At 41.9% G+C, this 17,616-nt stretch overlaps 1 protein-coding gene across 1 annotated transcript in view; it reads right to left on the reverse strand.

Moving 5' to 3' along the window:
- Positions 1-476: 476 nt before the first annotated feature.
- The window catches only part of hhip (hedgehog interacting protein), a 30,760-nt gene continuing 13,620 nt past the window's right edge, over positions 477-17,616 (reverse strand). Inside the window, exons 5-13 of the mRNA XM_056410133.1 lie at positions 14,766-14,917; positions 13,260-13,433; positions 12,766-12,909; positions 12,403-12,521; positions 11,376-11,499; positions 10,179-10,324; positions 8,869-8,950; positions 3,197-3,345; positions 477-2,958 (exon numbers count right to left, since the gene is read on the reverse strand). Of these exons, the coding sequence (XP_056266108.1) occupies positions 2,762-2,958; positions 3,197-3,345; positions 8,869-8,950; positions 10,179-10,324; positions 11,376-11,499; positions 12,403-12,521; positions 12,766-12,909; positions 13,260-13,433; positions 14,766-14,917 (1,287 nt within the window). The 3' untranslated portion in view covers positions 477-2,761. The remainder of the gene's footprint in view (positions 2,959-3,196; positions 3,346-8,868; positions 8,951-10,178; positions 10,325-11,375; positions 11,500-12,402; positions 12,522-12,765; positions 12,910-13,259; positions 13,434-14,765; positions 14,918-17,616) is intronic.

Here is a 17,616-nt window from a genome sequence, read left to right on the forward strand (position 1 = left end):
GAGTTTTCTTAAGCTGTAAGCCATAATCAGCAATATTAAAAGAATAAAAGGCTTGCAATATTTCAGTTGATTTGTAATGAATCCAGAATGCATGACATTTTTGTTTTTTTAATTGCATTACAGAAAATAAAGAACTTTATCACAATATTCTAATTTTCTGAGACAGTCCTGTATATGTGGCCCAGTCAAGATGAGTGCACATAGAAGAGTGAAGAATCTTTTATTATATATTCCCATCACAGCTGGGCAACTCTCACTGCTGATGAAGGTCATGTGATGCTATCAAAAGCTCCACAACAGCTACTATAGTAGGACTTGTGGTGCGATGGTTTTGTTATTGATTCTCTAAAAGTACATGGAGACATTTTATATTAATTTCCTTTTTTTCAATAAAATTTCTATTTTTACAATAATTAAAGTAGTACTAAATTGCATCAGAAATTTGGAAATCTCAACATGAAAACAAGAGGCAAATATTTCAGACATGCTATAAATTTTAATAGACATATTGATATTTCTGTAGAGAAACAAAGTTATCCCTAGTTTTATTTACAATACAGGAATACAAAAAAATTGTCACAAACAGTACAATGGTAAAAACAACATAGAAGAACTTAAATAATTATTTTATTTGTGTAACTACTTAAATAATGAAAATGGTTATTCTATTCACACCACGCCGTCTCAGCAGCTACAATGCAACTTTCACATTAAGTGCTAAAAGAAATGATAATTTTCCATTTTACAGCATGAATTCCATTTTGACCAGGTAGTATTTATTTCAGCAAACACAAGCGAGGCGGGAGATGAGGAACAAAGACATATCTTTAACGGACACTGAACCTCAAATAACTATGACACTTGGAAACTTGTTTTTCAAAGTGAAAGTTGGGAGGAGAGCAAAACTGCAAATGTTTGCCTTCAACAATGTGAAACCCAATGACTGATAAATGAATGACAAAAGATCAAAAGGTGGAGTTTATGGAGAATATGGGCAAACATGTATGTGTGCTGCATCTGAATCAACTTCTGTCTGGCATCCGAAAAGACATAACACGTGAATGTGGCTCCAGCCCTCCCAGTCAGAGTTAAACTGTTTTCTGACTACAAGAAGGAGTCAGATGTTCATTAGACGTTCAATCGGCATCATCTCCATGAGACGGATCATTAGTTTAATCTTAAATCTGCTCTCCACAGAGAAGATCTGCCAAGACTTGGTGGCCTGACCAGACGTTTGATCATCTGACAACAGAGACACATTTCTGACAGTGCTAGTGAAACCAGATGAAATGGATGGGCTCAGCCAACTGCTCCGAATTACTCTCCAGGCACAGACATGCATTACTTTTACAGTAAGGGCGGGCAGGGGGGTATAAAAAGAAACTTGTCCTCACGTGTCTTTCTTAACAGAGGAAAAAGCTGCATTTGTATAAGTACAAGAACATGAAATGACATGAACTGACAAGCTTAGTGTAAAACTGCTTTCTATAAACACCATTCTCTCCCATATATTATTACGCTTAAAAAAATAAACCCTCCTCTATGATAACAATAGTAATGCTATAGTTTTTTTTTTCGTTTTTTTACGAGTTTTTTTTGCAATGCTAAGTAGTACTTAGGTAAGCTCTATTGGAAATATACATCACTGCGCTATCTCTTCCCTTTATAGTTTTGAGTTTGGGTTCAATTTCAGTGTGTGACGCATGAAAGGAGTTTGATAAATGATAACTGTGATAGTGTGGTGTGTACATGGGAATGTTAAACTACTCTCATTGCGCTTTTAATACATGTTTTAATTCATTTTGAATAATAAAGTGAATGAAACAAAAAATGAATACAGTGCATGAGAGCCAGAAACTCTGTTCAGATTGTATGAAACTGGCTTTGACAAAACGGTCTCACTTAGTTCCTATTTCTGTGTCGGTGACAGTCCTCTGTTGTTCATCCACTCTGTACATTGATAGCAAGTGAATGTTGCAAAACAAAGTATACACACTGTATACTATTATAGCTTTTTTATGACAATGTGCCCACAAACTAAATACAACATCTGAAGTGAGACGACACGGTCCATCTCTCCGGTATTAGTGCCTTTAGAATAGTATAGCACAAAGCACTGCAGGCTCTATAGGACCCACGACTCTCATAGACGTCAGAGGTGCAGAATGTTCCTTCAAAGTCTGTGTATGGGGACATATATTTTGAATGGACCATGAGTATAAATTGGATCTGGAGCCACGCCGCTCCTGACAACTATTTATCCTTAAAGAAGCCCTGAACAATCAACTGTCTCCACTGAAAAGCCTCAAACTCCCTTTTATCGAGGGGTCTTAATAATACGACAGATAGCCCCTGAAGAGATCCAAAGTCTTGGGTTAAAAATGTTCTGTTCCTGTGGAGTCAGCCGTGAGTGAGCATTCCTCTGTGCGAGACAGGACGCTTCCGAGTGGATTTTCCATAACTTGGCCGTGCAAATCATCTCCTCCGCCTTCTGCAGGCCACTCCAAAGTGTGAACACGGCTTGGATGCCAGGCCTGGTGCTCAAGAGCATGTAGTTTATAGGCAAAAGAGGACGAGTCTGGTATGGTGATGAGGACGAGGATGAAAAGCAGTCTGATGGGGATTGTGTGTGTGTGTGTGTGTGTGTGTAGGAGATTAAGAGGCCATATTTAGGACACCTCGTTAGAGTCTGCTGGTGGTGGTAGGTAGATTTGCGTCAACGTGAGGATGACAGCGAGGAGCAGCCCCCCTCTGCGCACCCCTATACGATATAGCTGGTCAGGTCGAGGAGGTACGAGGTCATGTCAATGATGTGGTCGAGTATGCCGTCTTTCTCCTGGTCGTTGGGCATGCCCTGCTCACTCTCCTCACACTGGGCCCCAGAGTAGCCGCTCTTACACAGGCACTTGTTGGGCTCCATGCACACTCCTCCATTGCGGCAGACCGGTTCACACTTGGCTGCGGCCGCAGAGAGAGCAGAAAACACAGTGGTCAAACGGTAAGTCAGAGAAAGATGAGGAGAAACAGATGCCGGTGCTCTGGATTTAAGTTCAAATATGTGTTTGTATATTGTGGCAGGCAATGTTGTGCATTAATGAACCTCACTTAAACATCTGGAAAGTAACAACGCATGGACATTCGTTCACATGATGCTCCTCTGAAAGCAGCAGATGCAAATCTCCTTAAGAAGACTCACCAACTCGGCAGAAGGGTCCCTCCCAGCCGGGGCTGCAGCAGCACTTGCCCGTAGGAGTGCAGTGTCCATTCTTACAGTGTCTGGAACAAGCGGTCATCAGGAGCTCTGGAGGCTCCACTTGACGCTGGCACTCTTTCGGGGCATGAGGCCTGCAACGGTTGTTAGAAGGAGGGAAAGTCAATATGTGGGGGACACATTTGTCACGTGGCACTGGGACAGAGTACTGGGACAACAGAATGCAGTTGAGCCCTTTCTGATGAAACTCAGGGTCGGACCTGCAATCTTCCGATTTTCAGTCTAACGTTCTACCAACTGATATATTTTGGTTTGTAGTGGGTGTATGATAAGAGAATCTTAGGAATATTTAGACATTTCACATTGATTCCCAAATCCTTTAATTGAGACCCACAATACTCTTGGTTATCATTCAAGCAGTCTACTCGAGAGGGAATGCAAAACATTAACATGTTGTCCCTCTTGTCGGAGGGTTAAGTCTGGCCTTCTTTATTTAGATCAGGTTAAATGTGGAGCGTACCGCCAATAATGACACAATGACATATTTGATCTTGATTCACACCATGTTTCCCTTCAAGAAACCCCTCAACAATGTACCGCCTTTGTTGAAATGCCTCAAATTTTTTTGGGCAACATATGCATCCAATAATAGTTTCTGTTCTAAAAATAATTAGAGCTGTAAACAGACTGATTCATCAAAGGCAAGCAAAGTGCGTTATTCCTTATGAAGACAAACATCCAGATGCCCAGATGAGCTGAAATTGATTTATTTCACATCACACTCTGGAAAAAAAAATCTGGAAATAATACAGTGCTTAATAACACTCAAATGTGAGGCGTCTGTTATTGCCCACTGCCCACACACACTGTCTGTGTTTGCGTCTGTAACAGAGAGACAGGGAGAACTACAGATGTCTGAACAGTTCTGCTGCACTGATGTAAAAGGCTCATAAGGCAACACAATTTCCTGACACTGAAGGACACACAGGTTTGGCAACTGGTGCGCGGCTATGGGAGCTGAAGAGCATCAGTAGTGAGGTCAGTGTGTATGTAATGCTTCATCCATGGTAATGGTAGCTAATAGCTAACTATGCATTCACTCAGGGCTTAGTGGGGGAAATGGTAGCAAGTTTGTTGAGTCACACCTGTTCTGACCTTCAGTAGCTGGGAAAATATAATATTTGTTTGGCCTTTTATTACTGTGTGTGAAGACACGTGTTTAAGCTTCATATAGAGTCTGTCAGTTGTTAGTTAAATGACTGCAACTACAATATTGTGTGGTAGATACTGTATTGATTTAACTCCGCTAGTATTTACTTCCTGGTTTAAAAAATGTGTTGCAAATATTCTGACAGACACACTGGCCAACGGCACTGTGCAGTGACAATACGGTGGCTCTGTGAGGATAAGTTGCTTTAAATTTGGATGATGGAGGGCAGGGGGGGGTTGATTCCCATGCTCCCATCAGCACCCAACTCCAGACTCCATCCATGCTGGCTTTTGTTGTTGCAGGCTGCATGCAGTTAAAAAAAAAAGAGCGAAGGAGGGAAGCAAACAGAAAGAGAGGGAGAGAGAGAAAGAGTAAGAGTCCCTGGAGGATTGGGGGGGGGTGTAGCTAACACTGTTAATAGCAGGCAGGGGTCAGCAGCGCCACTAAACAGTCTGTACGACTGCCAGGGTGGCTGTGAAAACAGCACCTGCTGGTAGCGCCACTTGACAAAGGCAGCTGGGTCAACAGCCACTGTGGGAATTTATCAACTTTGGGAGGGGTGGTGTATGTGTGAGAGCAAGGGAGTGGGAGAAGGGCGACAGTGCTCACACATGAGGTAGTTACAGGGACAGAGAGAGAGAGAGAGAGAGAGAGAGAGGATGATGACTGATGAAAATCACAATTAAATTGGAGACCATGTCATAATTGAAATGACAATAGAGTAGAAAGTGAGCAAGGCATACGAGTTCCGGAATGAATGCACAGCTGTAAAGATAATAATCAGGAAGATTAATGCAGGTGTTTAGTGTAAAAAAAAAAAGAAGCCCTCCCTTCTGTCTAAGCTGAACACTAACATATCATAACACTGACATGCATTCAAGCCTGTGCAATCAGAGCAGTGGGAATGCTCTGCTCCAGATTTGTTCCTGATCGGTTTAATTATTGTGTCCTGTGTGCGTGTGTGTGTGTTTAGCTTGTTGGCTCGCAGGGCCTGTTTGATTGACATGAGGTATATGTGAGAAAAGGGCTGTGGAGTGGTGTACATTGTGCGCCCTAACAATGGTTTAATCAAACGTCCCAGTGTGGTCTCTTTTGCTGTTTTGTCATCTGACTCCATTGTTTGGGGGCTTCTTTTGTAGCTTCATTCCTTGTTTTAATTGTGCAAGAAATTTACTGTGTATTGTAGGAGCCAGGGCTATTCAGTGCGACTGGCAAGCAGCTTTGTCAAGGGGAGGACCACAGCAGAGATGTAGGAAGATTTAGGAGGGATAGGAAAATAAAGAAAAGGCTTTTTTTTTTCCTGCAGCGTGCTGGGAGCTAGCGTACCACACGCTCACACAGGCTCACAGATGTGCATGTTCACGTGTGCGCACCACCCACACAGTGTATATCTGTACACACACACAAAAACACAGAGGCACATATACAGTGATTTGTGACTTCTATGGCTAATGCAGTCCATAAAGGAGGTCTCAGGACCCTATTGGAAGTTCGCTGTGTCTTTTTAAGGTCTCTGCACACAGTAATTCAATCAGTCCGGCCTGCAGCGGACACAATGTGAACGTGTGAAAACTCTTTCATAATACTGCTTTACATTCTACTCTGTGGAGGGGGAGGGGGGGCTGTAACAAATAGAAAGGCAAATTGCATTTTACACCAGAAACCAGCAGGAGGTCTGGCTCTATACTGCGTGTTATAATTACGCTATTGCAGAGGACCAACTGTAAGAGCAGAGATGTTTGTGTCCAACTGCATGGATTAAGTACAACATCTGCTTTTTCAATTTTATATGATACATTTTGCTATATGACTCCCATGACTTATTGAGTAAACACAGAGGGGCTCAAACAAATCCTGGTTTTGGGCTGTATCATAATATATTTCTTTGTTAGGTTATTTCTGTTTTCTTTTTCGAGCATTGCTTGGAGCAATACTTGTTCCTGGCATTAGTATAATGCAATTATGTTCTTAAATGCAGACTCAATGGGACTATATAGTAGCTAAACTTGCCTGCTTACAGTACGAGGAAACACAGCCAAACTAAAGTATAATTTTTTCTAAGGGCCTCTGCTTTGCTTTGGTTTAATATCGTAAATAGTATTGTTGAAAAGAAAAAGAAAATAAGCAAGAAAAACTTCAATATTAGATTGTGTCTCAATCAGATATGACATACATATTTTACATTGAAAGAAATTCTTATTTATAAGCATCTTTTGTTTTCTACCTTGTTTATATGTGAACTACTTTGGATCGGGGTACGGTGAACAGAATCTAAATTCAAAGGTCCACTTACTATTGCTTCAAAACTTTCAACTGCATGTCACAGCCACAATATAGAGACTATATAGTTGGAAATATGTCTATCGAACTATTATACCACAAACAAGCCCCGTCTTGCTCTCTGACTCTTTCTCTCACCCACATACACCCTCACACCACACACATTCAGCATGTTTCAAAATGCATGGTGGCCTATTTATTATTGGAGGGGTACTCCAACTGACAAACAAATACCTAGAAATGAAGTCATCTGGCCAGGACATGTTTACACAAACACTGCTGAGGGATTTTATGGCTGATGTTTCCCTGTAAGCCTTTGCCGGCCTCCCTAACGGTTCCTCTTTTTCCCTCTATATTCCCAAACACAGTGCTAGATGCTATACTGGACCACAAAAACCACCATACTCTAAAACAAACCTCTTTATGAGAGGGCTTTAGGGTCCAGATGTTCTCGCAGTATGGAAAAGAAAAAAGGGGAGGACCACCAGACTTGATAATGCGCTGAGGTCAGACATGTTAGCTACCCCAGTTACTCCCCCGTCACCCCTCTCCATCCTCGCTGTAACAAGATCATAATAACCAAGCCAAAGTGTATGAGGAGTCAAGACTCCAACACCACAGGGTCCACACAGACTAAACAAGTCCACTTGATGGTGGAAAGAATTGTTATTTGGGAGAAATGCATCTAGCAGTCATGCCAGAAAGCAGAAATATGGAGCGAGCCACCAGGGATCCTTTGAAACATCTGGGGCGTAATTAATTGTGCTAATGCCTGGGTGGCACTGTGATTACCAAGGAATAATCAGCTGTTTCTATTGTGATTCTTAAAAAATGCTAATTCTCTCTCTCTCTGAGTCTGCCTCTCCTACTTTATCTGCCTCTCTTCATCAAATTGCACCTAAAGAAGTGTTTAGAATTCAGGACTTTTCTTGTGCATTCAGTATGTTTAAAGTTGGTCTTGACCCACTCACTGGCCTGAGCAGATGGCCCAACTCTGCAAGAACTTACTGATAAGAAGAGAGCCAGAAACATGGTGGGGGGGATTCAGCTTGAAAATGAATATGCAATTAGTTTGAATTACAAAGTGTGTTTATGTTTGCAGCGATTTCCATACTGCAAAGTTTAGTGTATCAGACAAATATGCATATACTTCCCGACCGTATTATGTGAGAGGAATTCATGCCCCGTCTGGATATTTTCTCATCTCCAGTGACAAATGTTTTTAACATGTACAAATAGTTTGCACAAATAGTTTATAGTTCCATCCCTATCAGAATAATTTATAATACTGACATGCATATGGTTAGGATTATGGCACAGTGACACACACACACACACACATTTGAATCATGAAGCACTACCCACACAATTCCAGTTGTTTAACATCAACTAATTAAGCATTAGACTGCAAGGAAATATAGTGGATTGCCCCCCTCAGAGTGAAGTTATGTGTGTGTGCTGGATTTTAAAAAAAACTTATATGTTATATGCATGAGCTTGTGCGAGTGTTACTATGTGTTGATATAAAATATGTCGACGTCTCTGTGTATGACAACAGGTGCCTTTGTGTTTTTATTCCTCTCAGCAGAATGAACTCTACTGTCAAATACTGTGAAAATACCCAGCATGCAATCATTATTAAGTTGACACTAACACAGCCAGCTCATCAGTGTTTCTGTTAGCAATACTTTACAATAACATTTTGAAATGCTATGCTTGTTTTCCACTTACTGCTCAGCATTTGTTTTGGCTCAGGAAGGTAGTCATGTGATGACTTGTTAAAGGGCATAAAAGTCCTGGTGACAGCGATATGTTTAGTGTGTGTGGAGCGGACGTGTGGAGGTGGTGAGGAAAAGATGTCACTGCAGTGAAATGTGAATAACTATAGATCCATGGTTTCATGAGAGTCAGTTGCATGAGTGTCCTGTATGCTATGATGTATGTGAAATCATTGGACTCCCACCATAAAACAAAACCAGCATGGAATTAGGGATGGTGAGCTCATTTACTGGTCTATTTAGATTGAGGGTTCACATGCTTATTATTAAACTGAGACCAAACTATATACCGCAACAGTTTATAAACAATTGATGGATGAAACAATAAAGTTCACTCAAAGCCCCTTTCCAAATGTGTAACAAACCATCCGAAACAGTTCTTAATGTACCTTTTAGGGTCAACCAGCTTGTAGAGTTTCCCACTGTGTGACTGCGCCATGCTTTTACTGCTCGCCAGTATGTAGACTTCACCTGCAAATAGGAACAGTCACATGGAAACGGGCCATTAGCACTGTTTGCATTACAGATTCTCAATGTGCAGCATATGTCACATGTCAAACTTTCTTCCATTCATGTTATACCTGGGTCAAAATGAGGAGAGGGGACAAGAGGTAGCAAATGATGACAAGAGGACAAAAGGAGAGGACATGAGGAGAATGAGTGTGGCGAAAGCTTCTGCATTGAAGCACTTGCCAAAGGACTATAAGAAAAGGTTTAACTGAGCAATTGAATATCATGAGTGGGAACCAAGCAGATAATTTAATGAGGAACAAGCCAAAAAGAAAATACCACAAGTGGACAAATTCTAAACATGTGTCTGTGGAGCCCATACATCCAGGATGATTCTTGCACAACTCAAAATCAAATTCAGGAATCTTTAAAATATCTTGTCAAATAATAACTCCAAGCCTTGGAAAGAACTGTGATTAAACATTTGTGATGGCGTGAGCCACATCATGTGTTTATGCTAATCATAAACACCAGAGCGGGCAGTTAATGATCCGTCTGTGTCTGGTGGGGGTGTAGCTGTTAAAAATGTTCTGTATCATATTAGTCTGCTCACCTCAGCTCACCCTACCTTAGCTGCAGCCCCCTACCTCCAGGTAAACAGTAACACATCCTTCTACCCATGCAAAACATTGCATTGTGGGTGGCCCTAAACACAGCTCATAAGTGGGTCTTTTGGAGTAGCGTTACTATCTTATGGAAATGACAATTAATCCAAAAGGAAGTACACACACTCTTTAATATCCTGTTGGGAATGTGCCATAGAGGTAGAAACGCTATTAGTTCCCCTGTAGATTTGAGTGTTACTCCGTGTGGGATAGGTGTTGCAATTTGTACAGATTTAAAATCGTGTTCTTATGCATCCCACTGTGTTAGTGCAAAACATTACAAAAACACATTTTTGAATAACCAACTGGAAAATGCCACAACATGTGCACCATTGATAAATATACAACAAAATAACTAAGCCATGATTTTTCCATAGTTTTTCCATCCATCATTTGAGGCCAACACGCCTTCAGGGGTTCGTGTTGTAAAACCCACAAGGGATTTCAGAAAGTATGTTAACACATTTCTGTCAATAATGTGGCTGTAGGGAGGAAGAACAAAACAAAGGGAGAGAGATGAGAAAAAGAGCGAAAATGAGAGAGTCTACATTACTGCGTCGGTTTCTTATCATTGCCCCACTGACCTAGTTCGTCCTCTCCGAAGCCCAAGATGTGTCCCACGAGCATGGAGCCACAGGAGCCCGCTGAGCCCAGACACAGAGCTTTCTCCTGCCACTGTTCCCCACTAGCGGGTGTTGGCACTGTCGACTTCTGGAGGATCCGCAGGTTACTGAGACAAACAAAACACACAAGAGTAGGTGAATTACTGCATTCATTACTTTGTCAGTTTATCATAATATAGTGAGAAATACAAAACTATTCATTTGCTGCAATATAAGACACATTCCAGTTGAGATCCCAAACAAGGACAACTTTTACTTCATGCAACATGGTTCATTGACCCATCAGTCTTTTCCACTCCGTGTCTCACATGGTGTTATTTAAGTCCTCAGCTTTTAGTTTCAAAACAAACATCATGCTGGAGCCATCACTTAGCCACAACAGTATGCCCAAAATTAACCGACCACACATTGTTCTAAACATAGTGCCAACTCCTGATAGTGTACTCGCCCCCTGCTATTTACTTCCTTTGTTGACTCAAGCGTCAGTGTTCGACATCAGCAAAGTAGGATGAATTACAAACCAAAGAAAAGTGTGAACAGCACCGAGCAGGATGTCTAATCTCCATTTACACTGAATGGGCCGTGACGAAGTGGTGACAGTGACATAGAACTTGTTTTCCCCCACGTGGACGGAACTTCGTGTTTACTTTGGCACATGCCGACGCAAGGAACAGATTTTCCGTTCGAGAAGAGAAGAACGTGCCATGTGGATCTCCGACGGGTTTAAGATTATTGTCTGATAACTTAGAAATCAAATGCACTTTAACGCCAACAGGATAAGGACACGACTACTACGTCTTTAGAATAAAGGCAGTCAACAAGTGTGCAGGGAGTCAATCGAGATTTCACAACACGTAGCAACATCATTTTCAGTTCATCGACAATGTTTCATACAGACCTTTTTCACAGCAGACATTTTGACGTGTCTATAGTATAGTATGAAAAGCCCAGCTGAAATTGATAACAACATGATAACATTGCCGATAGCTCAGTTACATGAAGTGTCCCAGTAAGCTATGCCAAGTGAGCCAGAAAGCACAATCCCTCCCCTAAGTGGAATGCAGCCATTATTAATGTTATCAAATACACCGTCTGCTTTTTCCGACAATGACATGTCTGCTGTGAAAAGGTCTACAGTCAGTCCTTTTTCATTCTTACCCATTTTTATCCCCAAACACATAGCTGCCATAGAGCCTTCTAGACTGACAGCCTCTGTAGATGAAGCCCCCCACAGGTGGTGCTCCTCCACTGGACTGCAGGTCGTAGATAGAAGGCTCATTTTCTGGGGACGGACAAGAGAGAGAAAAGGTCGGCTTTAGGCCCTGGTGCCTTCATGCAACACTAGTAAACTACGCTTTATGATGGAGGCAATCTCTGTATCAACCAGGTCATCCATCAATCTGCATCCTGCATCCCAGTGGTTCCAATCTACTGATTTACTCACAAAGTTATTATTCATTTGTTTAATAAAGTTTGTGTAATGTTTTCTGTATTGCAGTTGTCTTGGCAGAAGGAAACATGAATGGAGGTTTGCTGTCTTTCCAAATGTATGATCCAAGACTTTGTGTGCTTATGTCCCAACTGTACTCACTTTTGAGGTTGGGTAACTTGTCTGTGGCATAAACCGGCACTTTGAACTAGAGTGAGAAATCACGGCTGAGGGAATAATTGCGGTTGCCAAAACAACATCTCATTGTGGCAAAGATAACCAGCCATTCAATTTGGAATAAACGGCAGTCTTTTCCTTTTTTTTGTGAGAAGAAGGCTATGCTAAACCATCATCGAGACGGTTATTGTTGTTGACAGCTTTAAATCGTACTTGTGGACACTATCTCAAATTCCCTTGGCAAATCCACACTCCACAAGAAGGGAATCTTTCTAGATCACATCATTTTTACATTCAACCTTCAGTGTCTCTGCACTCAACCCGGGGGTGTTCTCTGAACGTGTTGCCAAAATATCATGTTCTTACTAAATGAAAGACATTCGTAAAAACATATGTTATTTTCAGCCGATTATTCAAGAAGTTAATATATTTATATTTCTTTCTCAAGACATTAAACAAAAGAACAAATCATTTTTTATCTGTAGCTATATATTCCAAACTTTAAAAAAAGGATAAATATACATCTATACATATTTTTTTGTTTTTGTTTGGGACAATCGTATGGAAATTCTAACTCACCATAATCTTTCCCTGGAGTAATCTCCAGTATTCTTCCTGCTGATGTGTTTTTGCCACTGGCATCCGTACAGATGATCAGGAGACTCCCGTTTTCCGTCTGAAGCCGATCCACTGCACACCTACAGAACAAAATACAGGATGAATACAGGAGACACACAGAAACCCGCCAACTACAAGGTGGAAAATTGGCATACAAACTATTTTCAAGAAATAATTGTATAGACTCTGCAGTAATTAAACATGTAAGCTTCTGATTGTCGACCAAAAAGCAGCAAACTTTTGAGTCGGTTGTACAGTATTTTGAAGAGTGGATCTCTTTTGCCTGTTTAGTTCTTCACTGTGACTTTGCTGAGGTTCACTCACCTGCCTGGGTCATGTAATCCATGAGCAAAGATTTCAGGTGGCTGGTTGGTGCTGTTGAAGTAGGGATTGTTCTGCGGTATGGAATAAGGTGATGTACAGCAGTCTGTGTCCACATCTACCCTCAGGAAGGACCCTGTGAAATCACTGCATTCAAACACACACAAAAGAATACAGCTTCACGATGGTGGAAAGCTAGACAGGATTTATTCTTTGGGCACAAACACCAGCACGCAACCATTTATAGTATGATCCTAATGCTGCAGACACACTATGGACAACAAAAGCAACAAAGCTGCCAAGTTAATGCTCTTAAATAGCAGTGTGAACTGGTCTCTTGGTTTTAGATGGAACAGAATAGAGTAAAACAAAAACATGTGATTGATTGACGCTTCACTGCAAGGTTGGAGCGCTGAGAAAAACCCAGCTAAACTTTGGTTTGTCGCTGTCGCTGCGTCGCTTGTAGTGTGAATGCGGCATAAGACCGCTGATCTCACCTGAGTCCATCCATTTCCTCCATATCGTCCAGGGTGATCATGCCATCTCCCAGGACGATGTGCAACAGACCATCAGGGCTGAACAGCAGTTGCCCACCAAGGTGCTTCCTGTGCAGCTCGGCCACTTCCATCAGCACCCGGACAGTCCGGGTGTCCACCTGGTTCGGGTTTTTCCTAAGGAAAATGTTAACACCTCATTGTCACTGGGTTAATGTCAAAGGGTACAAACAGGATGGTTGCTACACTATTAAGTAACTAATATACATATCAGGAGTAAGAGCAACATGTCCATACTAATATGCTTCCACAAGTATACACTGTATCAGGGTATCAGGGTCTTGGGAAGTAGCCTTTCCACAAAGGTGGCTCTTGATTGGGGTGAAAGCCACAAAAGAAATACAATGCAATGTTTAAAATAAACTGCATAAGACATGATTTGAAAAATTACTTTGAGGAATAATTGTGTTTGGGTGTAAAATGACTCCAAGGCATGGATAAGGAACGCTGACATTCAATAAATGATTTTAAATAGTTTGTTGTCTGGAGACGTTTAGTCTAATGCAGTGTCTCAGTGAGATAAAGACAGTGGGTGGAGATGTAACACAGGATTCTAAATGTTGCACAAGTTCGAGTGCAAAGTGAGGATTTGGCTTCACAGTATCGGCAACAAATATTTCATGATGTGTTATTTTGGGTAGTTCTGCAATTTTTAAAAAGCACCTTGCCAAAGAAAGAAAAATGACTTGAACTACCATCAAATACTTTAGCTGTCATTTCTCGATTGGACCCTCAAATTAAGGTCTATACGCTGTAGTCACCAAGACTGCGTGCCAAGACTATAATTAAGATTAGATAATTAAATTAAACTTACAACTGTGATTATGCAAATTAAAATGTAACACTTAAACACGTTCGTGAGAAAAGATTGTTGTCTAGATTACAGCTCATTGAAGGGAGTGTAAGGTATCGCCACAGCAGAAGGCAGACATCGCTATCATAACAAGAGGGTTGCAGATAAACGCCCATATGACTCTGTGTGCTCTTGAAGCTTTCATATTTACTGCGGTTACTATGGTTTCTGGCAAAAAATGTCTTCCAAGGTTTTTTATTTATCCAAACCTTTTAACAACATCAAATAAATGTCAATTTCAACCGATCCTTAATTCTCTTATTGCATTTAAAAACCTTCCAATTTTTACAAATCGCACCATTTGACCAGAGAAAAAAAAGAAAACAGTGAAAAGCAGATTGTGGGCATCTTTACCAACGGTCATGCATCGCTACAAATTACGACTTACCACATCGTAAACTGACCTGTATTTTTCAGTGGTTAAATAAGTGGGCTCTGCATGAAGAAATGCAAATGTCCACGCTATATTAATACCCAATAGTTAATAGGTCAGTTTAATGTTCTGCAGACTATGAGGCAGCTGAGGTTTGGGTTTCCTTTCAGGCAGTGAACGGCCCATATTTGAAGGTAGATTTGGCACACACTTCTCCCATTACCTCGAAACGGTGTATTCAACCACACGGAGAATGTGGTCGTGTGGTCCGATGGCCCAGCGCTCTTGGTTGGTGGTGTAGGAGACGTAGAGCTTGCCATTCTTCTTGTAATTGGGGTGGAATGCCAGGCTTAGGAGGCCCCTTTCATCTCCGCCCTGCAGTCAGATGAGAAACACAAAAGATCCAGCAGTTAATTATGTCCCTCCTTGGCTCCTGCTCTGCTCTGTGGGGTCTGAATCACCCCCCTTGGTCATCTTCATCATCACCAAGACCACTACATGCCACCCCTACACACCCATCACCCCCCACCTCTTTATTTCTTCAACCTCTCTAATCCCCCCCCCCTTTTTTAATTTATCCATCACATTCCCTTTCACACCCCTGCTATTCTCCCATTCTCTCTTTTTCTACCCTCGCCTGTTTCACTTCACACCTTCACCAACCTCTTTGAATATACCATTACCAACCATTATAAAGCATTTGACTCTGGGTAGAGCTGCACCTCCTCTACAAACCCCCTGCCTTTGCCCAGTCCTCTCTGCAGCCTGGTTACGTGCGCTTGTCCACAGGGTCGGGGGGCCCCTGTGACGCCCAGGCCCTCCCGGTGGCCTCCATTGTGCAGTGATTTGTGTGTGTAATCTTTGGGGGATATCCGTGAATGCTACGCTGAGTGGCTGAAAGAATTTATTAGCTCACTCACAGTTCATAGAGAGCACAAAAGTGCAGAGTGCTTCAGTCCGTGCTTTTTGCTCCCCATCCCCTCGCTCTTTCCTGGTTTACACAAAATCCATGCAAAATTCAAGGCTTGGAGGGGTTGAGGGGAGAAGAGAAAAGGGGGTGGGGGTGGGTGGGCAAAGAGCTGCCAACTCCCACTGTCTTGGCAACATGTTTAGAAAACATCTAAATTGCTTGTGTAATATGTAAACCTTTGTCTCACCTCGGCGGCAGCTACATCAGTTGTCACTACCCTGGTGGTCCTCCCATCATAGTTAGCTGTAATAATCAGCTACAGCATTTCATTCCTTCTGCAAGACTAGCCAGGTCGCCCCTTTTTTATGTTGTACTATCCCTCACTATTTCTTCATGACAAAAGAATGGACAGCATGGCAGGCTTAGGTGTGAATAATGTTTATAAAGTAATCCCCGTGTGGTTGTTTCTCTCTAAAACAGCTTGATTCTTTAAAAAAGAAGAAGAAAGAAGCTCAAATGAGCATCATGCAGAGAAATTATATAACTCATGGCAAGCAAACTAGTATCATGTCTACAAATAACACAGTCGTCTCATCCTTAAGGTATTCACTCTCAAAATAGCAAAATAATGGAATTTAGATCAAAACATGGATATTGATTTGAACACAAGTGGTAGGTTCTGGATAGGTGGAGTCTGTCACAGGCCAAGTAAAACACATGATACATTGGTGTTTTGAGTCTTGTAGTTCTGTTTGGACTGCGTTAGACTTGGCCCAATCAAATGCAGCAGTGACATAGGCCACATGCGAATGAAAAAGAGATGACTCTCTACAAAGAAATGTACTTGAAGCACAAATGAGCAACAACAGAGGCCCACATGATAAGCCACAGGGGTTCTATCAATGTGAAATCTTGTAAAAGTTGACAAATAAATCTCCACCACAAATAGGCAGAGTTCCTCCACACCAAATTTACGAGTACTACTAAATGTCAGATCACTGAAGTCAAATTAAAAAAGAGTTATGTGGCACTGGATGCAGCACACTGTGCAGCTGGATGTGAGTGAGAGCAGAAGTGACTGCACAAGGAAATGTCAAAAGGTTTCATCTCAGGGCGAGAAATTCTCAACCCCACTTTGAAATACTGGATCCATGATTTTGGGGACGCAGTAACTCACAGACCCAAAATAAACTTGCTATAGGGAGTGGGTCGAAGACCACAATTCCAAAGAGGCCTAGATCCGGAATCAAGGCAGGACCACCATGATACACAGAAGTTAAAAGCGCTTGAATATTAGCTGCACCGGAGCCACAAGAAACAAACACCGCATTAGAAAGCCGTTCACTGCAGTCAATCCAAGGAGATACCGTGATTAAAGTGCTCAACATTGATATGCCAGAACTGCAATAGGCAGGATAGCCTTGGCAGAGCTCAAAATATCAATATCCAATAGAAATAAGATAATTTAGAGAAACAGCAGGTTTCACATAGTGGCAGCTGAAAAGGGAATTTTCAGGGGTTTCATTGTAGATCCAAGAGCCATGATTAGGTTCAGCATATTTGAGAGGGATGTTTGCCTTGAGTACATTTTTGCACAGTATACTTTTCACCTTCAGTAGATATAAGGATGAGGATGAGGGACACATTTAGGGGTAAGCTGCACAATTCTGTGTTTTATAACAAACACATAACCCTTAAGGTCATACTAATTAACCTCCTTAACGTCTTACCAACAAAGGGTTAATGTTGCAGATTATAATGCCTGCCATCTCCAAACCTCAAACTGTACAAATGACCGTTGTGTCGAATAAAATCCCCCCCCTCCCCCCTTCATTTCTCACTTTGTGTTTTTTCATGTCTGCCATCATTCTTCGCAAGGCCAGGCACGGGGGCTCTGATTGAATCTCTCGTGAGGTATTATCTCTTCATTTTTCACAAACACTTGCCTCTGCATTCCTCTTTTCCCTCCAAGTGTTCTCTGGGGCTCTGGCTTTGGCACTGTCAAAGTGTTGGCGTCACTCCACAGAAAGCTGGGAAAGTATGGTGCAGGGATGAGGAGCGGTTGTTATCTCACATCTCACGGTGCATTACATTGAATGCCGGTCCTTTCTGAGTGGCGGGGGCACACAACGCTACGATTTCCAATTCTGCGGGGGCAGCTGTC

This window comes from Pseudoliparis swirei, chromosome 24, assembly GCF_029220125.1.
Source record: "Pseudoliparis swirei isolate HS2019 ecotype Mariana Trench chromosome 24, NWPU_hadal_v1, whole genome shotgun sequence".
NCBI lineage: Eukaryota > Metazoa > Chordata > Actinopteri > Perciformes > Liparidae > Pseudoliparis > Pseudoliparis swirei.